Raw genomic sequence first — 27609 nt, 5'->3', positions numbered from 1 at the left:
TAAGTTTATTAAAAACTCCTTTTGAATGGATTACTTTTAAATCCTGTTTAGTAAACACCACACAGGTGGTGATAAAGAATTGGTAAAGTGCATGAGATGTTCTTAAGTTGCTTTCAAGAACTGGAGTCATGTAAATTGTTTGTTTCTCATTTATTTTCCCAGGTGATTGAATGGGTTTTGGAGAAGACTGGCAAGTAGAGGTACTGAATGGATGCTAGTCACACCTTCCAGAAACTGTGGAGACAGAGCACTTCTGATTGTAAGGAAAGCATTATGCTGCTTAACACACACACACCCCCCTACACACCGGAATGACTTTGGGCAGTGTAATTATATAGACTCAGTTCTAAAGCACAGTAACATGTTTTGAAACTTTTTATACTGAAAGTTTTACTTTTTTAAAAATGCAAATGAAAAAAGGTTTTATTTTTTATGAATATTTATTATGTTTCATTGTTAAAAGGAATATAGCTTGACTTGGTTTGATAAAGCTTTGTATGTTTTTCAACCCGTATGTTTGTTTTTATGTGAATAAAAAACCCACCAGATTTAATTTTAATAACAAAACTACTTTGTTTTACCTTTTTGTGTGAAGACCTCTATTCTATTTATTACTACTTGCTGTTGTATAAACAACTGTTTACAGTGTCAGCCGTTGTCATTTTATAGAATAATTAAGAACAGGTGAACACAAACATAATTAGAATTTAAGTCACAATTATCTGTGTTGTAGTATAAGGAAAAAAAAAAAGCGTGTCTTCTGAAACGCTGCAAGGTCCCATTAAAGGAAGGATCATTGTTCTACAAGCTGAATTTCTGGTATAATTTCATGTGCACTCTTTGTAACACTCCTTAGAAACTATTCATAACAGAGATTTCTTTTCATGGGGGATGAGAAAATGAAAATGATAGCAGTGATGATGATTGTGAGAGCTGTGAAAGAGCTGGCATGCTATGATGAAATGTAATGGAAAGAGTAATTTCTACCTGAGTTGCAAGCACAGTAAAATACTAGATTTGACCTCAGTTTGCTTAAGTCTCAGGCATGTACCTGTCTTGTACTAGTTTAATTATTTAAGTTAGTGTTACGTTGAGATGAGGAGTTTCTGCCAAAACGAATGTATTTTACAGCTTTCAGTGTAAGGATTTCATATTTATCGTATAAACTAACACGATTAAAATTGATAGAGATGCAGTGTTATTCTTTGCTATATTTTTCTGGAAGAAAAATGGATTAGGCAATACTAATACAAATGAAATTTAGTATTATGAAAAAGTAATTGAACTAAACCATGTGTAAGTTAGACTTAATACTGTAAAATTTCATTCTCTGAAGAGCCTTCCTGATTTTGTGACATCATTCTTTGCTTAATTGTATTTTGTGTAAAGCCAAGCCCTAAGGAGGTTTTTTGTGTCCTACAGAATCTTGCATTTAACTCTTCTGTTCCTTTGTTCCAATGTGTACTGTTCCCCTGAACCCACAAGACCTTTGATATGTAGGTGTGGACTTAAGTTTTAACTGCACTCTGAGCAGCAGTAGGAAAGCTGTGTAGCTGTTTTACTGTGACAATGGACTCTAGTGAGTACAGTGTGCGTCTTAGCCCAGGACAACACAACTACTTTGGAGTGGGATTAGATTTGTCTGCAAAATGCCACACATTCATCACGTCCAGGTAATAACTTAAAGGGTTTTACTGATTTGGTGAAATATAAACACAATAAAGGTAGATAATTAAATAATTATTTAATAAGTGCATGCATGAAATTGCTCCAACGCATTAATTATTGTGTATGGTTCCCATTTCTTTGCATTCAAGACAGAAATTGTTTCTTCATGTAATTGTATGAATACTCTTAGAGCCAAACACTTTAAAATAGACGAACACTTGCACTTCTAATGTGTTAAATTTAAAATACTTTGCCAATAAAACAAGAAATTAATCAAGTTATTAACCTTCCTTAACATCCAATATTGAATAAAGAAAGTCTCTACTTCCAAATAGAGAGAGAAAAGCCTTAAGTTATACTCTCGTATCTTCAGCCTGAATGCTGATACCTTTGTCCAAATACTAAAGCAAGCCACTGAAAAGATTAATTTCCTACTTAATTTGGGGGGGGGGGGGGGTATGTACTTGTAATTAAAAAAAAAAATTGTAGTTAACAAATTATGCATAAGTTGATAAGCAAAAGTACAGAAATTCTACATTTTGTAAAATGCTTGCAGCTTGCTGCCATGAGCAAAGAAAATCCCTTTCAAGAAAGTAATTAATAATCTTTAATAAGCTTTATTAATGAGAAACTCATCTGCCTGTATCTGTAGAGGGCTTCTATAAAAAGGTGGTTTTTAAAATTATTTTTTATTATTTTCTCATTCCTCCTTTACCTCTCCAAAGTGAGTCCTGGATTTAGATAGTTAGTATCTTACTTCATGAGCAAGTAGAACCCAATGGTTATTGTTTTAATTCTGTAGACTCAAAGGCTGGCCTGAAATAATCAGCAGGAAAGCGGTTAGGGAAACATAAGCATTTTGATGTATTGTTTGTTTGCATCATTCCCAGCGCTGAACTAACATAGTGCTGCCCATGTCTCACTTGCACTTTGTTATTATGCTGGGTTTTTTTAGTGTAAGTGATAGCTAGTTTATTATCATGGCTTAATAACACTGCGTCCCATTTGAGCTGTGGTAACTGTCCTTGTCCATGCTCTTAACCTACAAAAAAGCATGCAAAATAATTTGACCTGGTCTACTGTAACAGCGCTAGACCAAATTATCTTACATCTGTCATAGTTCAAAAACCCCATGCTAAGAGTTCCCGCAGTTCAGCTACCATGTTGTAACTTATGTGATACAGAATGTAATGTCACTCTTTGCTTCTGAACTTCAAATCATTTTCTTTTTTGTGGCTGGAGAACCAAAAATCCAGTCTGCCCTATGCATACTTTGGGTGCTTGCTTTCATGTTTTTGCAAGTCAGGTTATAAGTCATATTCACCAATATACATTTATGGTCTACCCATAATCCATGTTACGCAATTACACAAGATTGGGGTGAGACAACACTGACGTGGTTGTGATTACTTGGTGAGATGATTATTCTAGTATTACAGCAATTGCATGATGAATATCACTGGGCTACAACAGAACTTTACTTGGGAACAAATGCTTTTCCAAATTCACAAACCCCCCCGTTCTCCCTTGGGAGTTATTTTTTAATGTCTCTAATTATTTACACAAGCATAGAAATTCTGACGAAGAAAACAAACTGAAAAGCTAATCCTATGTGGAAAAAGTAGCTGATAATACGTTCACAAGAGGTTGTTATCTTTGTTACTTAAATATTTAATGTTTTTTCCCTCATGCTTTTAAACTTTTGTCCTGGTTACTCTAGGGGTTCACTTCTATCAAGCAGGCTTGATGTTTCTCGAAATTTTGCTAGTGTATTATTAATATCTGCTCTTTAAAATCAAAGTCACCACTGAATTCAGAAGTGTCCATTTTAGATACAATTCCCAATTACTTTACAGTAATAGTATATACAGCAATAGTGTGCTGTAATAAGTCTCCATATGTAGTAAATAGCACTAGTAAACAGCTGGTTATAAACCTGCCAGTTTGACGCTTACGAAAAATGAGATAAATTTACAAATCAATGATAGTGTATCAATCTGGAGCACATCATTTGTTTAGGCTCCGATTCTGCTTTCACTGAAACCAAAGAAGCTCCAATTAACTTTTAAACGTGGGTAAGAGGACAGTGAGAAGTCTTGCAGATGGAAATCGGATCAACTTCAACTTCGCATTGGGAAGCACAGCTGATTTGAAAAGCTGGATGCAGTGTGCTCCCATGTCCTGTGGGAAGAAGGAATACTTACCTTCCGCAGAAGGAGAAAGCACTTTTTTTGTTATTTGGAAAAGACCAATTGTAATGATGTTCATGGTAGTTATTTACTTGGTAGTTGTGTTCTGATTTATAAAGCACCGTAAGAGATGCTAGTTCCACTTAAAGAGCAAGACTCTTAGGAAACACCAGTATGCTTCCCTGTACACAATCAGATCAGCTTTATTTTCTTTTTTTTTTTTAAACAAACACCTTATATCACATTTTTCCAGTAACATATATGCTCCAATATGTATCCAAGTCTGTCTAAAGGTGAGGCTGCTATACAAACTTCCTCATCAGACCATTCCATTTACAGTCAGTATTGTGTGAAAAGAGTGAAACTCTAGAATACCCCTTTTTAAGATTTCCATGAGGCTGGTCTGCTGTACCTCGAGTCAGACTGAAAGAACAGGCTTAAATACCTGCAGTTAGCTTTTCTATTTGGGCCAATAAGTTAAGAATTAAAGTAGAAGGGAAGAAAGCTATCTTTTTTCCCATAACCGTTCATAAGATAAGCAAGGCACATGTTGGCCTTACTCCTTGAATGCGGAAGCTTGAGCAGAACTTTCTGCCCTTTTTTTTTATGACTTCTGTAACCGCTCAGTTAAGTCTAAACAATAGAGAAAGCATTGTAACCAGCAGGTGAGTCTGAACAACCTGCCCCAGAACATCCCTGTAGTCTTTCAGTAAACGCCAGCAGCAAAATAAACTGCTGCGTAGTTACGATTTCAGCCTGTCATCAACAGCGCCACTATCACGTGAACACCAAGCTTACTTAATAGAAAGCACCAATGCACCATTGACGGTACATTAATACGGTTCTTTTTTATTATCTTAAATTTTTAAAAGTCATTCCATCAATACGATGAATAGTCCTCTCAAGTAACTGAATTGTTAACAGAATGACTGAGGCTTAAGAAACGTTTTTCCCCAGCCCAAAACCAAAGGACAGCCTTCCAAGCAGCTTGTTTGGGTACAAAGTAAGCTCACCTCACAAAAATCCAATAAATGACTTTATTAAATATATTCTTTTCCTCTAAAATATAAATATTCACTATACTCTTATAAATGTGGAGTAGGTCCGTATTTCATTTGTCTATCCCATCCAAATATGAATCAGTCCAAAATCTGAAAATGAAGAAATAGCATCTGTAATTATTTTTTCTATAAATATATATAATATGAATTTTCTTTGAAAACTGTTTAGTTATTCACTTACACTTCATATAGTACTGAGCACCTTAGATTACATATTGTGTCATTTAATTGTTGGTACTAATATAGGAATTTGTAATATTTACAATGCACATACATGTTAGGTGTAACAATCCAGTGATTTGTAAGTGTTAAAGGAATAAGGAAATAGTGCAGTATAGTTTACATACGTATTTAACCTACCCCACAGTATGCAAGTTTTCACTTTAACCTCTGGAACTTTTAAAGGAGCCTGCATCCAAATTTTGAAGTTATACTTTGGAACAGCAATAAGAATGTCCTGAAACGCTTTTTAAAAACTTCAGGCAACGGTTTACTTGATGATGTGATCTGAGGTCACACTCAAAGCCCCCGTCCCCCAGCGTACCGACTGCTCTCAGCTTCTCAGAAGACGTTCTCCTAGAAGCTTCCAAGCCAAAGGAGACCCAAGTAACTGCCACAGAAAGTTACCTGAGCAGCAGTGGTTGCTAAATGAGAAATGTCCATTTGGAAATTATTGGTAAGTTATGTAACATGTTATCTCCTACCTTGTGAATTTACACGAGGAATTCATTTTTAAGTGCAAGTACCCTGACAGTAAAAACAAAGTTCACAGCTAGGTGAATCCCCTCCCTGGCTTGCTTTTGACTGGTGAGAGGTGCCGGGAGTGGGGCTGCTCTTTCAAATGGCAATTTACCTGTTGTTCTTCAATGATTATTTTCTGTATTTGTGAATTCAGCCCATCATCTTAATTTTTTAATTAGTTTCATTGATTAAGATACCTATGGAAACCACCACGAACTAATTCCTATGCTGTGAATAAACAGCATGACTTACGCTTAACTCTCAAGCCTTGGCTTAAAAACAACATGGAACCAAACTGTGGTTTTAATTTTCCTCTTTGCCAGCCAAGTGATGCTAAGTTGAAACTTATGTGCTTTCTCAAGAATAAAAGAAGTGGTGTAATATGACAAGTGAACTTCCACAAACTTCAGATTTATTACTTCTTGTACAGTTCCTGTCCTTCAAAGTGTGAAATTAGGGCAAAACTCTAAAAGCAAACAAAACCCCACCCCTATATGAAGCAGTTCTGTTTACAAAGTAAGAGCAACATAAATGCCACCCCTGTTCTGCTTCTTTCTGTTCCCACCTGACCACATTAAGCCAATTTAGTAGTTCCAGGTGCAAGCTGTGTGTATCATCTCTGATGATGAAAGTCAGCGTTCCTGCCTGCTGCCTGCTTTGTGCCCAACGTTAGTGGTGAACAAGGCTGAAACTCAGTGACTCACATGTTTTGACTTAAAACAGTAAGTTGTGGCACAAAACAGGAGCCAGTAAGTTGTGGGTGTGGAGGTGAACATCTTAAACGTTTCACCAGCAAGGAATAAATCCAAACTTGCCAAGTCATGCTGATAGGAGCAGTTCCGTATTAAGGCTTCTCTGGCAGTGCAGCTCATGTTCCTGCCCTGGTGCGTTTCCTCACTGTTGTGGAGCGGCTTGAATAACTTTTCTGATCTAATCTAGAAAACGCTCAAAAAATCAAGTCTTCCTCCTTCCCCGTGTTTGTTCTTCTGTGAAGACCACACAATCAGCCTGGGCAGAGCTGAGGGGTGACAAAGTAGGGGTAGGAGGACAGGCTTTCTGTTGGAAAACAGCCATAGAAATGTGCTGGCAGAAGCTTAGGCCACACTTCAATGTGGATTCAGGTAACTTTCACCTGAGCCGGGGATCCCAGGTAGCTGAAACTCATTAAGCCATTCTGGGAAGTCACTATAAAAATACATCCTGTGTGTTCATTAACAAAGGATGCTCCTACCTATGCCCCACTGACAGCCAGCGCTCAGTACATCACTATAGCTAGTCTTGCCTTGGGTCCATCGCTAGGCATGTATGCAAAATGTCTTTATCATTTAATTTGAAAGTGCCCCTTGGCAGGGACCCTCCAGCTGTTCACTGACCACAGCTGTATTGCTTTAGGGCATCTGACTCAAAGGTGCATATTTGCATGCTCTGACGGGTTCTGACAGCGCTCTCAAAGAAAAATCTTCTGTAAGTGGTGCACAGGTTAGAACAGAAAAAATATTTTACTTTTGGGTGGTGGGACAGTCTTGTTGGGAGAACTTCTACTCAAACAACCTTGAGCTTGCATCACAACCAACACCCAATCTTGTCTGCTTAGCCCTTTACTTATTCTATATAAACGAGTACATTGAAATAGGCACAATTTATGATTCTGAAACATTTACATGTATGGTTCTACACACTTCTACTGTCTCATATGGGATTTAAAAATCCCATTATTTACAATGAAATCCACCATTTTTCTTGTCATGCCACCTCTTTAGTTGATCAAAATGAAACCTGGGCCTTGGAAGGCTGCAGAAATGACCAAGGCCCAGTACTGAACCCCAAGCTGGTGTATGCTGCTAGCTGGTACAGGTTGCTGCTTTTGACTGTCCTTCAGATTAGCATGGTCGCTCCGTCTTTCTTTGAAGAAACAGATGTATCCCACTTATGCCACCAAGCCAAGTCTTGTAATCTTTGCTGACAGGAAGGAATGAATGATGAACACAATAGGTTTTGGACAGGAATGAAGGTCCAGTTGCTGAAAGTACAGAAAGAAATCAAGTTGAGAATGATTAGACTAGATTACAGCTCAAATAAGCAATCATTTACAGAGTACCTGATTAACTGTAGCCTGGTATTTTGAACAGGCTTCTATTAATAACAACCCTTTATTACAACATATTGTCTTTCCTTTGCATACAGCTGCAAATATTTAAGTTACTAAAAGTAAATAATAAGCATCTTGAGAGCAGATGAGATCCTGGTGCCTCTGGGCTTGCATCCACCTGGGTAAGCAGCAGAAAACCGAGTCAGATGCTGCAAGCAGTTTTCCAAGAGGCTGAACCCCTCCATCTTTTCAGGCTCTGTTTCTGACCAGGGCTGGTGGTGGGACTGCTATGTCCAACACCCAGTGCATCTGCTGTTGGTCACAGCTGAAGCCAGGATACTGCACCTTAGCTGATGCTGCACGGTTGCTCCTCTGTTCATACAGCTGGCAGTGAGACTGAACTGAGACTTTTTTTTCCATAGTTACGGTTCAGATGATCTCACCACATGCTTGCTAAGCATGACAGACTCGTCAGCACGGACTGCAGGTTCAACAGTAGGTTCACATCAAAACAAACCAGATTTGCCTTTTCACTAGTCATGTATCAACTTTATTGAGAGCTAGTAACAAATTCCCTTCTGAAAGCCTGACAATAAGTAGTTCGCAGAGTGTATGTTATCAAAAGTGATGTGAAGAATTAAGCACCCAATGTGCTCAGGAACTGCTGAAAATATTTGTCAGGAAAGACCATGTTTACATGCATAATTTATGGTATCTAAACTGCTTGTAGGTATAAGCACCTTATTTTTAGGGATTGTGACAGCTAACTTAGAGGCCTAAGCAGACAGTTTGCACTACATCTGTAGTCTTCAATTTTTTTCAGCAACTAGATGTTCAAAAATGTCTAAAACATAGCTCGTTGTCATAACATGCAATGTCTATGTGTACCTTGAAATTGGTAACATCTCATTCTTAAGTTCTTCCACCTGCAATCATTTAAAAAGTGAAATGGATACATACAAAAATTCTAACATCTGGCTATTTAGAGACACAATTTGTTCTTAAATGTAAGAAATCTTTCATCCCTCTTTGCATGGTTTTACCATTTTATCTCTTTTCTTAGTTTATCTCCTTCTAAAGCCAGATTGTCGTGCTGTACTAGAAAGCACAGTGTCTAAATACTGGTACTGGAACCTGGTACTGGCCAGCTGTTATTAGAATAGAACAGAACAGAATAGAATATTTCAGTTGGAAAGGACCTACAACGATCACCTAGTCCAACTTCCATTAGTGCTTCTCCACCCCCACGGCCTGAAGGACCACCAAAAAGATGGTAACATGCACCTCTGCTAAACGCAGTACTTACAATTTCTCCATCCTTTCCTCCAAAGTCTAAATAAAGCATCCTTATCCCATCATCTGAGGACATTTTCAGTTTTTCGTAGGGATATTGTGCAATTGTCTTAGAGAAGGCACCATCTTGCGGTTCAGTTGTAAGAGAGAATCCATGTTCGTAATGGATGGTCAAACGGCACTCCTGGCTTTTATATGTGCAAGCTGAAGAAGGAAACAAAATTCAGTCTGTAACGTTCTTAAAAGCAACAAATACCATTTGGCTGCAGATATCTACATTTTACATTCAATCTCAACACTATCTTGCGGAAACTAACCTTTCCTAAAACTGTGCTAATCTTAACTGTAAGCCTACAGATGTGGAAGAACAACAGAAATCTTTGTGTTGTGCAAGGTTCAAGCAAGGTTTGTTAGTTATAGTGTAAACACACAGACTAAAATGGTGCTCGGCAGTAGCAGTACTGATTTCAGTCCTTTCAGTTATTCACTGCATTCTTCATGTTGCAGCATACATCTACATGCTGACAGAAAAACAATCTACTGACGTTTAAGAAGGCTCAGGCTGGCACGTCCTCCTTCCAAACCTTGACAAAGTCATAGCTATTCCTCTTCTTACATCTGACAGACATAGCCGAAATCAATAAACGTGGCACACAATGCACGAGAAAATTAGAAGCTGGAAAGGATTTCCCTAAAGTATTTTGACAAAGATGAAGACACTCACGAGTCCTCATTAGTGTCGTGATAATTGAAAAAGGGCCCAGATAATTGTGTATAATAGCTACTGCAGCAGAAAGTCTGCATCCTCCCCTCAGCTCAGAAACATAGGCCATGATCCACATCAGAAAAATAAAGAGTTTAGGTGTTTACATCCCGAATTCTCTTTTCCACCACTTTCCTGTGAACAATTCTGCCAAGAAGGGTCCTTGGCACTGGGATAAAAGCACCACGATAAAAGAGGGGGCTGATGCCCTCCTCCTGTTCTTGGAAGGCTGGGCTGAGGAGGCAGACGTGCCCTCGAGGTGGTTCCCACTGAACAGTCTGCTTGGTTTCCACGTCAGAGGCCCTCGCCAAGCAGCCTGAGCTCCCCGCGAGGCTCGGGGCCTGGCAGCCTACGGGCAGGTGTCCCCGTGCTCAGCAGCATGTGGCTGTACCTGACGGCTTCACGAAATGGGAGTCGCCCTTTTTCATGGAGCGGATTTGTGCTTTGGCTCTTGCTCTCACGTTTTTAGGCAACGAGTGGAGATGATGTTCAACTTTAACAGCCCTGTCAACTGGAGAGCTAGTGGGGGAAGGACTCCCAAATCCTGGGGGCACTCAAGAGAAAGGCCCCGTCTCAACGCCCCAGAGCCACCCCAGGCTAGCAGCTACCTGGCCGAATGGGGCATCACTCCAGAGCATCTGCAGCCAATTACTTTTATTCCAGTCAATTTTGCATGTACAGTAGTGCTGACAAGCGATACCCTGATGTTCAGGGAGGGAAATGACTAGCCGTCAAAATGTGGCTACTGGATTGGTTTGTATTTTTTTACTCTTCTCAAGTGTGCAGAGCTGGATGAATAAATGGCCAATTCACTCTTGTGAACGTGCTGGTCCTTCTCTGCCTCCTCCCTCTGCAGGAGAATCTCCCACCAGGCTCTCAGGAGTCTCCTGAATCGCAGAAAAATGCTCTTTTCTCTGGGTCTCTGGACAAACCTCTGATGAGCACCCCTCCATGACATGCAGCCCTATACGACTGACTACAGACTTGTGTCTGAAACAACATGCCGAAAACAAGACCACAAGTCAGAATGACAGCGACTGTGTTACTGGCCACAGGTACCACACCAGCTGGGACTGGCTCAGAAACCAAGGGGACAGTATTTTAAACACATAGAAAGCTAAATATGCACATTTTTTTAAATGAATCACCTCTAGCAGAAGGAGCTTGAACTACCCATGAGTGTCACAAGGAGGTGTGGAGAGGCAGCACCGCAGGTGTTACTCACATGTGGTGATTTCCGTGATGAGCTCCGCAGAATTGTGGCAGCCCTGCACTACGCTCCTCGTCCACAGTGAGAGGTCTCGGCTAGTCTCCGTCCTGAACAGATGGGTTTCAATCCCTTGCCTTGTACCAGTACGGGTTGCGAAAGACAAATCCATCCCCGACTGCGGTGAACCTTTTCCTGGGCCAGAATGAACCAACCTGCAATTGGATTTGAAACCACATCATGGAATTATAATGCTGACACAGCGCACTGTGCCAAAATCCCCACCTGAGCACAGCTCTACTCTGTATGTTCCTAAATGCACGTGGCTGGGAGCGTGAGAAGTTGCATCTCCTCTGTATTTGAGCCTAAAGTGACTCCTAGTGACACGCAGAAGAGTGAAGGTCCAAAGCAGTGAGTACTGAAGCAGCCAGACATGCAGGTGATGATGGGGATATCCCAGAGGGCCCTAAATTCCTAACAAATTGTAAGAAACACCTCTTCGGATGAGGAACTGAGAGAAATCACTGACTGGTCTGTGGTGACGGGGTTTGGTGCACAGATACAAGTGCTAGCTAAGTTGAGGCAGCTGAATCTGACTTTCACTGTCAGGCTGCAGTTGCCATAAAGCTTAAATATCTGCAGACAAATTCAATGATAAATGCCATCAGATAAAGTAAGAAGTACTGTAAAATAACGCAGATGCCAAAGTACTGTCTTGTGCGTACTTTTCCTGTAAGGAACCTGCAAAACACAAAATGCTGCAGCTATTTGTAATCTGAAATTCTCTCACATTTTGCTGCAATTAATTTTTTTTTGGCCTGGCATCAACAGCTGATCTCCCATGACCAGGAAAGGTTTGTTCATCTGGGCAAACACTAATTGCAGAGAATACTTTTGAGTGAGAAAATCAACACCTCATAATATTTAATTCTTTGAGACTGTCCTTTTGGTGTTTTTTTCCTGCAGAAGTGTGGACAAAGAATACAGAATTCACTCAGGGACATGACTCAGATGAAAATAATAATCCAGAGGAGTTCACCACTCTTTGAGACACAGGCACTAACCCTTTGAGGGAGTCACAAAATGAAACCTCGGAAATTCTTCTGACAAGCTTATTTCTGTCGTGTGTTTCCTGTTTCCCTTTCTATAGGCAAACAATATACTTCATTTGAGACTATAAAGTAAGTATGTAGCATGGTAGTAGAATACTTGTGCTGAAACATAAAACATTAGATTATACTAATCATCCACTGAATGCTAATTCACCCTCAAATTATTGTTTTGCATCTGGAAGAATAGTTGACACTGTAGAAGTATGCCATCAAACAGAGATGTTTTAATAAGGGAAAAAAAAAAGCAGAAAGGAAAGAAAAAGCACAACTTCAGCTTTTTAGTTATTGAAACACTAACCGCAGGGCATCTGAATTTTTCCCCAATTCCCTGGCAGTCCGTGCTAACATCTGGGATGCACATCGGGCCAAACCTTCTTCCGTACCCGGCTAGAAGGTTTGCAAGAATTGTTTATCTTCAGGTTCGTGGTGACTTCCTTTGGACTTTGAGCGTCAGCCTTGGTTTCATGGGCCCAGGAGGTCTCAGGAGGCAAGGCACAGAGTTGCCCTGCCCTGTGTCTCTGCAGGAAAGCCTCTTCCAGAGAGACACCGCCATCCTCTCCAAATGATTTTTTTGCCTGTAGAAGGGCTGTGTTAAAGCCCTGCTCAGCTTTGATACTCGGGACCTTTTGTATCAGAAACAGCATGGCCAGAAGAAGTAGGGAAGTGATTGTTCCCCTGTACTCAGCACTGGTGAGGCCGCACCTCGAATACTGTGTTCAGTTTTGGGCCCCTCACTACAAGAAGGACATAGAGGTGCTGGAGCGTGTCCAGAGAAGGGCGACGAAGCTGGTGAGGGGTCTGGAACACAAGTCTTCTGAGGAGCGGCTGAGGGAGCTGGGGTTGTTCAGTCTGGAGAAGAGGAGGCTGAGGGGAGACCTTATCGCTCTCTACAACTACCTGAAAGGAGGTTGCAGAGAGGTGGGTGTTGGTCTCTTCTCCCAAGTGATGAGTGACAAGACAAGAGGAAATGGCCTCAAGTTGCACCAGGGGAGATTCAGACTCGATATTAGGAAAAACTTCTTCACCGAAAGGGTTGTCAAGCACTGGACCAGGCTGCCCAGGGAGGTGGTTGAGTCACCATCCCTGGAGGTATTTAAAAGACGTGTGGATGTGGTGCTTAAGGACATGGTTTAGTGGTGGACTTGGCAGTGTTAGGTTAAGGGTTGGACTCCATGACCTTAAAGTTCCTTTCCAACCTAAATGATTTTATGATTTTATGATTCTAACTGTACCCTGGACAGATTTTACAGTCGGGGAGTCAGCAGCAAACAAACAGCCCAAAAACTTTTATTCACTTTGATTTGGCGTGAGGAAGTGCAAACTCTGAGGAGAAGCTGCATCTTGATAATTAAGGCAGGAGATGAGGAACTGAAATCTCCAGTGAATTCTGCTGCTGCCTGGTCACTCAGGTGCAGGCAGGGTTGCCGCTCTTATTCTGCCTTCTGCTACTGGACAGGGGGACAGACAACTGCAGGAAAGCAGCCTGGAAAATCACGTCAAGTTTGTCATTAAAAATAAAACTATCCCAGCTTCTCCCTGGGTCGTCCCTTCTCTTTTATACAGTGCTCATCAGCTGTGCTAAAAATTCTTTTCTAACACTTGTGATACTGAATATGTGACAGACAGCTGTTTCCAATGTTTTACTTCCTTTCAAATACAAACCCTACCTCCCTACATCTTCATGCTTCATCCATAGCACTGGCATTGTAGGTTTTTCAGCACGTGGATAGAATGAAGATATACTTTACATATTAAAGTCTGTGGACACACCCAACATGAGCATTGTTTCCTGCCTGCCTTCTCATTCACATTATCCCTTCATTATTAAAAATTCAGTCTCACTATTTAAAAATCCTTTTCTATCATACAACTCCAGATTGTGCTTTGGAAAATCAGGGAGTTGAATGTGAACTAGACAAATATGCAGGGGAACATTTGATAGTATTTATCAGCTGTCAGTACTGATGTATTTGGGTACAAGTCAAAGGATTCCTAAGCTTTAATAAAGTTACATTCACATGAGTTGTTTCACTTACATAAAAGATGGTTTATCCTAAAGACCACAAAAATACCTTAAAAGGCAAAAAATAGTTTTAGAAACTTCATAGAAGGCTTCCCCTCGCCCCCACCTCCCATCGCTTGACCACAGTGGAGGTTGTGTGTGTGGTGCACGCTGCACCCCAGAGCTGAAAAGGCACCCCATGGCCGGCTCTGGTAATACTCAGCTGCAGTCCCTGAAGGTTACAGGGCTCCGTGGAGGCTTCTGAGATGTCTCTGAGTGCGCAGGAGCCCGAGCACGCTTCCCTGGAGCAGCCGGAGCCGCAAGAGGGCAGGAGAAGGTTGGTCACGATCGAGTCTGTTTGCACAACGTGTAGATAGCAGGCAGCAGCTGTAAAATGCAACTCTTGGCATGCTCCAGGGAGCCACAGGGACAATTCTAATCTTCCCTAATTTCTCCTTTGTCTCTCTATGTTTTGGGGACCTTTTTAGCATTATTCTTTGCAAATGTGTGATAGCAAGACTTGTACGGTTCAACTTGAAGTGCTGGTGGTGGGTGAGACTCACTGGGACCTGCTTCTCATTCTAATGCTATGAAAAGAGTTTCAACCATTTACTGCAACAGCAAAATCTAATGGCCTCTTCAAAAAGGACAGCGAAACCAGCACTGACATTCAAAGCAAGTGTTCAGCTGCTCATGTGAGATTTATCTCAGAGGAGGCTGTGATACAAGTGCAGCAACAGTCATGCAGCTCTGCCCAGTAGAAAGCCACTATCATCTAACCTTTCCTACATCGAAGCCACTCCTTACCCCTGACTTAGCATTTGAAACGTGCTCTGGAATGGCTGTACTCTTTAGAAACCTATGCATAGGCCCACATTCATTTGAGCTTTGCGTGGAGGGAATCACAACCACCCTCACTGCCCTGGGAAGACGAGCGGAGAACTTGCACTGCTTGCATGCCACCTCATACACCTTCCCTGGGGTGCTCAGGGACCCCAGTGCTCCCCGCCTGCTCCTCTCTCCACCTGCACAGATGACTAATCGGTGCCCAAACTCCTTTCCCAACTTTCCATGGCATTAACTATAAAACTGCTTTAATACTTTCTGGTTACAGACCTCAGCTTCGCATGAAAGCTGCTTACCTGATCTTTAATCAGAGTCCAACATGGGCTGCTTTTTTTCTTTTTTCATTTCATATCTGGCTTCGATAGATAACGCAATTTGATTGCAAACATTTAAGATGTAATTACTTAAGCCCCATTCCCATGCTAGAGGGAGGCACTGTTATTCAGGCATAAGGAAACACTGAAACAGAGATTATGACAAAAAGGTCCTTGGAGTCAGGGCTATGAGCCAGCTGCTGTGCCTCCCAGTGCAGAGATTTAAAGGAACAACTTAAATCTCCTGATCTCAGTTTTATTTGAGCTATTACTTGTACTCCACACAAAGCTGGGAAGGACTGACCGGAAAATATTTTTAGGTCTTAATAGCACCCATAGGTTGAAGGCAAACTTATCAACAAACAGAAAGGGCATGTTGAAATTCTGCTGTTAAAATACTGTAGGAAGATTGTAATCCTTCCACCACTTTCCAATTTTCTCTGCTCATTATGTCTTGGGTAGATTAAGCATGACTCTGTACAGTATCTGGCACTGAAGTTTTCCAGTTTCAGCAGCTTTTCAAATATGCATTAGGTAAGCAAAAATTTTTCCCCAGGACTCATAAAAATATGAAAGATGGGAGCAGCCAAGATTATAATATGTGGTCTGCAAACTTTCCAGGTGAAAAGTTCTAAATTGCACTGATCAATGCACAGAGGGGATTAAAAAACCCATCACGAGAAGGGTAATCACTGACCGAGCATGAACACAGCAGTCAATACTAACAGCAAACCCTGTGTATTTTTTTGGTATAAGTGTACTCAGTGTGACAGATCATAAAAGCAGAACCCTGCAGAGTTTTAATCAAAATCATCCAAAACAGTAGGTGTAGTAATTTAGGGAATCTGTCAATTTATGTAATCTGCTCACCTTGGGGATTCAAGTATTTATATGTATTTATCAGATTGCAACTCCATTCTGAATGTCAAGTTTGGTATATCTGCTGTCTTTTTACCTGAGTGTTAAATTCACGGCGATACTAGTAAGAAATCACAGAGATGAGGCTGGAACGGTTCTCAGGAGGTCACCCAGCGCATGTCCCTTCCCAGAGCAAGGCTAACTGTGCTCCTTAGGGTTACAGTGTCACCCGTTCTTCAAAGTTCCCAGTCATGAGGATGGTACACCTTTCCTAATCTAATCCAGTACCTCACCTGCACACCAAGTTTTTCCCAGGACCTACCCCGAGCCCCTGCTGCCACAAACACAGCCAACTATGTCCTGTTGTAACCAGCGGGGACCTGGAGAACGTGCTCTCCTGTCCTCCTTGTGTCTCATCTTCATACTTGAAAACTATTGACATGTTTTCCATGGACTTCTCTAGATTAAACAACTAAGGTTTCTTAAGTATTCCCCTACTGACAGTGTTTTCTACATTTGCATTGCTTTCTTCTAGACCTTCCACAGTTAACTGACATCTTTTTGGAAGTACAATGCGTCACATGAAGGTGGTGTATCACCTGAGGCTTTACTCATGCTCTGTAGTTAGGTTAGATTACTACATCGGTCCGACACGCAACACTTCTGCTATAACCCAAGATGATTGTCTTTGTTTTCTCAACAACATAACACCATAGATTTAAGGAATTTCACCACACTGCCCAGACGCTTCCTGGCAGAGTAACTACTTTGTCAGTCATTCTTCACCCCAAACCAGTGCAGCTGATTATTCCCCAGCACTGAACTTCGTGCTTGTCCTTTCTGAACCGCACCCCATCTTTCTTACAGACCATTTTCCCAGTCCATAAAGACCCTTCAGCCTGACACCTGTGTCGAGCAACTTCTCATTCCCCTCCAGCTCAAAGGCCGATGTTCCTCCACTCACACGGGAATCCCATCGGACAAGGAGATGATTATCCCCACTTGAGGCAAGACAGTCTGCTATCAAATCTGAACTCCTGAGAAAAAGTAATTAAGTAACAGGCCCTCCAAGACGAGGACTTAAGATTGTTTGATCCAGTAAATTGGTGGTCACTGATGACATGCCCACCAAGGGGCTGTCTTTACACGTGATGACATGTGGGCAAGAAGGGGCAGGGTGTGCTGCAGGATCTCCAGTCACTGTAAGAAGAAGGACTTAGGTCCATGTACAAATGACACCCCGAAGCACTGGGGAGGAGACACATCACCTTCTGCTGGGGTGCTCTTGCTTCGCAAACTCTAAGGCCTTAGTGACTCACCTGGACGCAGCCTCCGGCTCCAACACCTTACTCAGTTTTCATTGGGAATTGCCACCTGGAATTGTCAGCCTTCACCGCCACGACGTGTGGCAGGCTGCAAGCTGTAAAGCATGGGGCTCTTGCCTCACGTTATGATAACAAAGGGTGAGTCAGAAGCCTGCTTCCCAGGAAGTCTGAAAGCTCCATCATGGGTAGGTAGACTGGGACAAAACAACCATCATCATAATTCACCCAGTTAATTTTTTTTTTTTTTAATATAATGATTTAGCAGCAAAGCCTCAGTTCATTTGGGGAGAGAACTAAGAGACCAAGAACAAAAATTAACTAATAAGAGTGCAGTAAGAGACCCACTGCTTTTGGCCATGTCCTACCAGCCCTTCTGAATGAGAACTCATTGAAAATAGTATAATAGAGGCCTGTAGCAAGGCCAAAACAATGGAACAGCAGCTCTTTCTCAAGCCCTTTGACCATACTGGCAGAGAAATGTGATTAAGATTCACATTAAGAAGAACAGACAGTTTCCACTGCATAAAGACAACCATGGGAAAGCTCTCTCTGAATTAGTGTTGATGGATACCTTTGAAATAATGCAGATTTCCAACCTAGATTCAAGAATGTGTCTTCCAAGCTCACCATTTTAAGCTAAAAAAAGCCAGGAATTAATTTGCTAAAGTAGGAACACAAGCCATGCTGAAATTAAGTGTCTCTATCACATGTGCGAGCCCCCAAAAGCCCCAAACCGCTCATGCAGAACTGCCACAGCAACACATCCAACTCAGGGCAGCAATTTCAATTTTTGCAGCCTGGAGGAGTGGCTGGAAATCTGAGTGCTTCTGCCAAGCCTTCAGGTCTGTATGCTGAGATAGAAATCTCAGGAGATCGAGCTCTTGGCCTTTTCAGCTCTCCCCCCTCTGGATCCAGGCCAAACAGCCGCATCCATAATCCTTCTGGTGTGCTTCTGGCCATCAGCCTCGGCCAGAACTTGAAATGGAGAAGTGAGGAATTAAACTGAGCACATCAGCCCATTGAAGAAGAATCTGCTTCTCAAACCACGACGCTTCAAGTGTAATATATAGCTATGCACCAGCTATACCTGTTCCTGGCTGACTCAGCCATTCCCACCACTCTTGAAGTGGTTGTAATAAAGAAGCACAGGTACCTGGTGGCTAGCAGGGGGTAGGTATGCAGAGGGCTGAACCAAGCTTCCTTCATCCGCGGCATGCTCTCGTATATTAAGAGGTCTTTCTCCGTCAAGACCACTAACACTGGTTTCCAGTGCTTCTCATTGTCTCCTGGCACCTGAAAAAGAGCAAAGTCTCAGTGAAACAAGAGACAAAGCTACCATTGTGGAAAGCCTGATGATATGAACATGTCGAGTCCCAGGCGAGATAATGAACAAAAGAGAGTTTTACTTCTTTGGCTTTTTGACATCTTCCACCTGAATTTATAACCAGCTGCAGGAGAAATGGAGTAAAGTGCAATGACATCTGCTGGTCTCATTAACACTGCCATTTCCAGCCCTCCTTGCAGCCTTCCCTTACTACAGGCTACTCCATAAACGCAGTAGTGGAAGAACACTGAGACAGAGCTGTCTATTATTTAGCTATGGTATGCATGAAAGGACCTTAAATGTGCACCATTCATGTGTAGCTGGCACATTAACCTGAATGCTGGACACTGTCGCTGCTGTTTCTATTTTCATGACTGCAAAAAGCCGCAACATCATCACTATTAAAGAAGAGTGTCAGGTAGTAAAAAATAGTGGTTTGGGAGCAGATGCTTTTGTCCTCAGCAGTTTACTTTTTCATTGCTTCTGCTTCCTTCATACCCTTCTTCCTTCCCAACAGTTTTACAAGTGCCAATTTGTAAAGACCTAAACATGAGGTTGACTCAGTGATGGATCTGCATCTACATTTCAAACCCATCTGTAGAAGAAAGATGTCTAAAACCTGGGACATCAGAGCCCTTTCCTGGCTGCAGGATCCAGATGTGGAATTATATTTTGCAGGTTAGGCATGTGGTCGTCCACATGGCTACACAATTACCATTATGGGGATCAAGTATGGATGCTGGTTTTTACTTATTCTATGCTGGCAGCATGGAAGTGTCTTAAAATATATGGGAATATGAGAGGGTTTAGTTTCAAGTGAGAATGAAGTTCTTGGCTTTCACAGACAAATTCATCATTTTCCTTTTGGTGCACATAAAGAAAAAGAAACCATGTTATGCAGTACACTCACAGCAATGCTTTCAAACCTGAACTCCTTGGCGGGGTACTAAAGGGAATGAAACAAATTCTGAGATTCACTAGAGAATCAGGTTGTCTACATGACTCCTCCATTAAAACCTTCTCCAGTAAAGAGAAGCAGTTGTCTACGGTGTTCTTTGGTTGATGCCAGCCTGCTTGCCATGGGCATGTGTCACTGGGCACATCACTGGGTGGAGAAATACATAAACGGGATCAATTAAAGGTTGGCCAGGCTGAGAGTGGCACAGCCAGGAATGGTGATTCAGCTCCCTAAGTACAACGTGTCTTAAGTGATAGATTCAGATTGAGAACCACATTTGAAACACTCGTATTTTATATGAAGAAAGGGTCCCACAAATTTCTAAACTTTTAAGGACTTTCAAGACAGTTGTAAGATAGCTTTGCACCAGAACACCAATGCCCAAAGCAGATCTTAAACTTAAACCAAATATTTTTGGCTTACATTGTTTTTAAGAGATATTTTTCCTTCTGAATTAAGTTTTTCCAATAATTATATTCCTGTTTACAGCATTATTTGCTCACTGGTTGTTCATGTCTCTATGTTAGTCAATTTAAACTCATAAAAGGTTCATCCCTTTAATTTCTTCAGAAGTGTCAAGACTTATTTACAATTTTGTTGTGGTGACAGTTTCTTGAAATGCAACCTTTCATTTTCAAATAGGGCTGAATAGAGAAGCCTATTAATACACTCCAGAAAGAATGCAAAATCCAGAGTTCTTGCAGCCTGTGTACCGCAGAAATATTTACATGAGCAAAAAGCATTCTCAGCTTCTTAATACCACAGTTATTAACTACAGCTAACACCCCAGTTCCTAACATGGGAATATAGAAATAAATGTTACAGTTAATGTTAACACTCGATAAATGTTACGGTTAATGTTACCATTTAATTTTTGAGCACCTGCCTGTGTTCTTTAATTCAAAGATTTTAGTACGTACTTTTGAAGATTTCCAGAAAAGAAAAAGGAAGATAAATATGAAGTCTATCACAGGATGAAAAAGCAGAATGTTCAGATCCGTCATGTGGAGGAGTAAGCAGACAGAGTACTGGGCTCTTCTTAGTTTTCTATTCTCTGACCACGAGCAACCCAAAGACTACAGGAAGCTGCTCACAGCTTTTCTGCAGAACCATCCTGCCTGTGTAGCATTTTCAATCACAAGCTTTGTTATTAGGGGGCTGGTCAGTCAGCTGTGACTTCAGAAACTTTGGGAAACACTGTTCCCTGTAAAGCAACCACAAGAAAGGGAATAAAATTCATTTTGCCAGCTAGTCCCACAACTGGACAGCTGTAAACATCAGCAGCCAGAATTTCCAGCGCAGATCCCGTGGTTACAACCTGCACAGCAAAGCCCACAGCTTCTTCTCAGTCCTTCCCAATAGCAGGGTGGCTACGGAGAAGATATGGTTCAGTCATAAGGTATTGAAGACTTTTTCTCAAGTAAAAATGACCTTATACTACCTGTCCTTGTAGGATGTATCCCCTGTTTGTAGGGTGTATACTGGGAAGGGGAGAGAGGAGAACGATCATAGAATCATAGAATCATTTAGGTTGGAAAAGACCTTTAAGATCATCAAGTCCAACTGTTGATGTTTGCCTGTGTCTTGCTAGGAAGCTCTTCCCAGTAAGAAGGTCCATGGAATACACACACTTTTAATCAATTTTTTTATACCTTGCTGGGACCATAGCTGTCTTACTGCTAAGGAATGCTGGTGTAAGCAGTACTGCTGCTATTTCAGACCTGAAGAAGGATTTGTGTGCCTGAAGGCTTGTCTGTTTTTTTCCAACTGTAACAGCTAATCTAATAAAAGATGCTGCTTTTCCTTAAAAACCTTGAATTGCATTACTGTTCCCTGATTTCATTGGGATTTGGATCAGCCTTTAACAGCAGATGCCGGGCTGTTCAACAGGCAGTTGGCACTTCTGGAAGGTGTCAAAGAGAACACGCTGTCCCATAAATGGTAATAGTAAATTTTACAAAGGAAGAAGAGAGGCTGCAAATATACCATTAGCCTACAAGGCACATTCAGAACAAATCAGCATGGGAAATTAATCCAGATCAAGCAAGTGTCATATCAAGCATGAGTATAATAGCAAATTACAAAACAAAAGCAAAAAACATGCTGCTTACGGGCAGCTAAGTGAAGGATTTGTTCAAGTTTTAAAGGTTTTAAACTCTGACTTATCAGAAAGATAACATGAAATACTTCAGTAAGAGTAAATTTAAGTATCATCTGAGATACATTTTAGAGGCATCATTTTAGATGATGGTTAGGGCCAGCTTCTTAGCCAGAATTTTGCAGAATTCTGGCACCTGTGCTACAGTTTCTTCGTTCCGGTTCCCACTTGCACACGTACAATTCAAAGTGCATTGATATGTGTTGTAGACAAATAAAATAACCACCCACTCTAAAAAACTTTTCAAACTCAACCCTTTTTCAAAAAGTCAAAAATGTTAGATCAAATCTAGATGAACTAGAGAAAAGAAAAATCAGTATTCCTCAAACCTCCCACTGCAATAAAATTAAGCAGCAAATTTTTTGCTGGTCTTCTGGGCACTGTTCAGGTAACTCTAAGCAACAGGTACCAGTGCCCCCTCTCAATGCTCTGCTCATCTCAGCTGAGGTCACTGCTTATCTGCCCAAGTGAAATTCCACTTCAGGTCAATGAAGTTGTAAATGTTTATACCAGAAGCAAACTTGATTTTTTTTCTTTCCTAAACACACTGTGTCTCTACATCAAAGCCTTCAAGTACAAACCTGAAATAGGAGAACATATTCTAACAAAAAAACCCCAAGTGCGGTGAAGCATCCTTTTTGGTACTCGCAACCTCTTTTTGCTCCTTATATACTCACTCCATGAAAGGCAAACCCCACTTTTTCCCATATGCACCTCTCTGGTTTATCTTTCCAAATTCAGAAAATATTTCATGTACGGGAAGGATAAAACCTAATTTTTTTGTGGATAACAATGTGATGGCTGGGCTTGGGATGACACCAGAGGAGACCTTGCTCGGTCACAGGCTTCCTCTGCAAAGTCAGTTTAAATGCCCTGCGTTTCCATATGGACACTGTGGTCTCTGCTGGGGTGGCAAGTGCTGCTGTAACACACACAGCAGGAACAGATGTAAATATGAAGGTGGACAAAGAGTGCACAAGAATGGCTGCTGTATTTCAGCAGCTATGTGGAGACTTGTCCATCAGCCTTTGGCTGCCACAGGAGCAAAAGCGCTTCAATGCAGAAAGCAGACAGCTCACGCAGTGTTGGGACACACCAGACCCCACCACACTGAGGATGTGCCTGAGCTCTGGCTGCTTCTGGATGCCTCTGCAGTGGTGGGGCAGCATTGCTCCAGGCTTTTCTTTAGGGCTGGATCTGCGGTCTGAAGGACTGGCTCTGCAAATAACGACGTAGCAAGCTCAATGCTACCTGTACAACTGCTCGGGCCGGTTTTCTGGCAACTGCTTATGTGCTTAAGGCCAGTGCTTGCAATGTACCCTTAAAGAGTAACTCCTCTGATACATAGCAAACAATATTTCAAAGAGGAGCCAGCTTGTTTTTCCTGCAGGCGATGGGGACCCCTGGCCCCTTTAATGGGTATCACAGCTTCCAAATCTTTAATAGTTTTCACATATAATTAGTTGCCATAAAGACAACGGGCACCTCAGTGGAGATAAATCCTTTTACAAATGGTTTGGCCCTTTGCTCTTTCATCTCCCAGATCTCCTTTTCGAAAGGTTTTTCTTTGAATTTCAGTTATTCATCTACTTCAGGCTGCCAGGAATGGATGAAAGAATACTTTTAATCTATGAGGCTCACAGATAATTAAATTAGAGTCCTTGGTCTACTCTGGAAAGCTGTTTTATATTTTCATTAACTCAAAAGGGACATTTCAATTACATTCCCTGTTTAGTAAACAAATTACATATTGCCAGCAGACTCCCCTGCAGCAAGTATCCAAAATGTGGCTTTTCAGAGAACTTCTGTGAAGGTAGCAAGTTTACACTTACAGTACGTGGTTTAAGCCCCTTTTCCATCACCCCCTCCCAAATACCAGAGCTACACTATTCCCTCACACAGAGCACAGGAGGAGCAACCAAGAAAGAATTGTCTGAAACTTTTTTCTTGCTATTTTCCCTCCTCCCTGACTTAAAATCTCTCCGTGCTGACAAGAGCCAGCTCCCACACAGGCTGGGATATGTTCTGCTATGTATTACTTGCCTTTTCATCATCTTTTGATGAAGGGCTACATCCATGTTCAAAATAAATTTGATTCATTTACAGAAACCTACTTGTCAAGTTCCTGAAAATAACAGCTGGGACTGAAAAGGATTTTTGCAAGACGAACAGCAGTGATGCAGAAATACATCATGCAAACCCCAGCATATGCAACAACGCTGGTATTTCTGTGAGCTCATTTGATGGGAGGCAATTTGCAATTCAGGAGTGGGTGTAAGTGACAGCCGTAGGCAGGGGATATCAACACCTCCCACGCCACACGCGGATGAGATGTGTTTTGCTGCTAAACTTTGTAGTTTTAAACAGGAAATAATGTGCACATTGTTTAGGAAAAAAAAAGCTAATGAAAATGTGTCTGGTTTTGTTCTCTCTCTTTGACCTCAGTGACGGCTCACAGGTGGCTTGTGCCATGATCAGATCTGGATTACAGTCAGTGCACACACAAAAATCCCCCAAAGGGCACAATATTGCCTCCTGTGAGCAGTGAGCGAGTGATGCACAACCTTGGCCATGGTGCCACTGCTGTGCGAGCAGCCAGAGCCACGCAGGTCAGGTGGGAACCACAGCATGGACCATGCTGCTCCACCTCTCATGCTCTCCTGAGCAGAGCTCGGGGGTACACTGGCAGATACAGTTACAGGCACTGCTCAGTATGGACAGGACACCCATTCTCAAGACAGGTCTGTTCAAGTCTGAACTCCTTCTAAATAGCCTCTAAAATGACAAGCCACAAGCCAGCTTTTGACAAAAGTAACACAGTCAACCACATCAGCACGGCAATATATTCAATATGTCCTGAATCTCTGAACTAACAGGATTTTCAATCAGCTCTGGCTCATATCCAAATACCTCAAAATGTCAAGAAAAGCACCTCAGTCCTCTGTACTCACCCACACAAGAATGGCAGGTGATCTGAGATCTTTCCTACAGCCAAACAAGAATGCCCGATCCCAGTTTTATAGTGGAGGTTTGCTCCAGAGCTCGGTGAAGTCAACTGCAGTTTTTCTAATGACTCTTTAGGTTTTGGACTAGGCCCTTGGGAAACAAGCCTGGAGGGCTGCATGTCTCCCACACTAGAGAAGATGGAGCCAAATTCTTCTCGGAGGTGCACAGTGAGAGGATGGGATTCAATACCCACAAGTTGAAACAAGGGGAATTCTGATTTAATACTCAGAGAAACTTTTTACATATGTCATGGTGGTCAAACACTGGAATGGACTGTAAAACGTCCACCCATCGAGATACTCACAAGATGACTGGGCAAGGCCTTAAGCAAGCTGGTCTAGTTGGCTCTGATTAGGGCAGGGGGATTGAACCACAAGAACTCCCTTCCAACCTGTATTATTCCGTAAGTCTGTGAAACACCAGAAAAAATGAAAGAAGAATTCCAGATTTGGATCAGAAAGTCATCATTTAGGTTGCCCTTGAGTTAAAGTTGGTTGTATAATTATTCTGTACACATGCAGTTTTTCATGCATATGTGTTGCATGAATGTTGCATCAATATGAATTCAGTAGTTACATAAAATGGTTATCGTAGCTTAAGGGTTTGCAGGATGATTTGTAGTTACCTTGTACCTTAAATCATTTAGAGATGTATAAAATGTGTATCCTTGATCCTTCTGACTTGGTAGAGTTTAACACTCTGGATTTCCTTTGCAATAGGTTCCTTGCAAAAGATAAGGAATGCAAGGGAGCAGAAAACCCAGGATCACATAAACTTCATTCACTGTACAACATACCTTAAGTAAAAATATATTTCACAACTGCTTGAGAAAACTTCAAAAACCCAATGTGTTCTCTTTCCTCTCCTGATCCATGTGTCCATAGAAACTGGTTAATTAAATACACAAAAATCCAACTCCAGGGGACTCAAAAAGGAAAAAAATTGTAATTAATCTATTTTAGAAACCTCTACCGTGACCCAGGATCATTTTGCTATGCATGAAGTTGATATTTGAAGGTCTGTAAGTAAGAGTTTTTTTGCAGTGAGACACGAGACTCTGATAATGTAAACTTTCTGATAATATCAGTAATCTTTCCAGCGAAGAGCAAACAGGCAGAGCACACAGCAGATGGTAAATGCCCCACACCATTTGTTAAAGACACCAATTGCTTTTCATCTTACAGGAGGTGAAAGGAGCTCTACTGTGTTTTAAGAAGTATTCTGATGCTTTCTGAGTAAAACACATTTTCTTCTATAGCAGCTTCTTCAGACCATGAGAGCACTGTCTGAAATTAAGTAGTGGTAATTTATGATAGCAAGGCTTTGTAAACAGCAACGGTCCACTCCTGAAAAGATATAGTGTTGGGCTAAATGATTTCTGTAGAAAAACCTGCACTTTGCTACCTTTTTTTTTTTTCCCCTTTTATTGCTTCTCAGAAATTGCCAGAGGAGAGCAGGGAAGGGAAGAGGACATTTCATCACTGAAGAGCTGTGTCAAGGAAGAACTCCCCAACCTGTAAGTCGCAAGGACAGGGATGGAAGGCAAGTCAGACACATGGGAAGGTCAGAACAGCCCAGCTGGCACTGGCAGCTGAGGCTGATCAAGAGATAGTGGACAGGCCAGCTACAGTTCAACTGACCTTCAAAGGCAGTTTGACTGGGAACAAACCTGTGCTGGAAGAGGTCACATTTTAAGTACTGCTTACAAAGGAGGCACAGGGGAAGGAGGAAAAAAGGGAAGGAAAGACCATTAACCTCAGGCTTTGCAAATCAGTTATACTGACTGAACAAATGAACGGAAAGCCTGAAGTGTGGCGGTGAGCACAAAGCTGCTATATGAAAGCAAAAACCTGTGCAAAAGTGAAGGCAATCACAACTACCTACCTCCATGACCTACCAGCACATGTGTTTCACCCAGCAATCTCTCTCTCCATGCTCACACCACACATTCAGAATAAAACCGAAGAGGCTGTTAGCAGAGACCTTTGCATCTCTTGTGTGTTCATGCATTTTGACTACGCATGGCTTATCTATGGGATGTCTGGGCTCTTCAGACTGCAGGTGAGGGTGGCTGTAAACTTGCTTTCTGAAACACATCTCATGAACACATCACAGAAAGGTTGGTGATAGCAACTGCTTGAAGTGTAATAAATATTTGAATAAAAATCACAGAATTAAAATGTGGGATGAACTATACTTTCAAGACACAGCTCAGTTCTGGGAGAGATGAGCAGCAGTGCTGTCTCCAAAATAAACACTGGATCTCAAAGCAAGTACTGAGGGAACTGAACTTCCCTTTAAAATGGAGCAGTCCCCTTCCTCCAGTAAGCAAAGCTTGCCCTAGGAAACACTAAGAAGGACCATGGCATGGTCCTGTATTGTCCTCTTCAGTCCAGGGAGCTATTTGGCACATCCGGATCAGCCCCAGAAGAAAAGGCTTCATACCTGTCAATGGCTTTGGGTTCGAGGCAAGAAAAGAGATGGGGAGCTTTGGAAGCTCTACCACATCTCCTGTGCAACTGCTCAAGAACAGATGCTGTTACTCACTCATGGGAAAAACCAGTTTCGCCCAGGTATGCTCCAGAATACCAAGAGCAACCACTATTCTCAGCTATGCCCTGCACGTTGCTATATGCCAGAGTTTTGCTGTCAGCAGAGTTTTCTGCTCAAGCCAAGGTGAAGCATTTTATGAGGG

At 41.7% G+C, this 27609-nt stretch overlaps 2 protein-coding genes across 2 annotated transcripts in view; one reads left to right on the top strand and one right to left on the bottom strand.

The window, feature by feature from the left end:
* Positions 1–263, top strand: part of MTBP (MDM2 binding protein) — a 31225-nt gene extending 30962 nt beyond the window's left edge. The window contains exon 22 of the mRNA XM_059815447.1: positions 163–263. Coding sequence (XP_059671430.1) covers positions 163–198 — 36 coding nt within the window. The 3' untranslated portion in view covers positions 199–263. The remainder of the gene's footprint in view (positions 1–162) is intronic.
* Positions 264–4082: 3819 nt separating this feature from the next.
* The window catches only part of SNTB1 (syntrophin beta 1), a 117020-nt gene continuing 93493 nt past the window's right edge, over positions 4083–27609 (bottom strand). The window contains exons 4-7 of the mRNA XM_059836165.1: positions 18622–18761; positions 11030–11226; positions 9055–9245; positions 4083–7679 (exon numbers count right to left, since the gene is read on the bottom strand). Coding sequence (XP_059692148.1) covers positions 7587–7679; positions 9055–9245; positions 11030–11226; positions 18622–18761 — 621 coding nt within the window. The 3' untranslated portion in view covers positions 4083–7586. The remainder of the gene's footprint in view (positions 7680–9054; positions 9246–11029; positions 11227–18621; positions 18762–27609) is intronic.

This window comes from Gavia stellata, chromosome 3, assembly GCF_030936135.1.
Source record: "Gavia stellata isolate bGavSte3 chromosome 3, bGavSte3.hap2, whole genome shotgun sequence".
NCBI lineage: Eukaryota > Metazoa > Chordata > Aves > Gaviiformes > Gaviidae > Gavia > Gavia stellata.
This window is presented reverse-complemented; position numbering and strand designations above follow the sequence as displayed.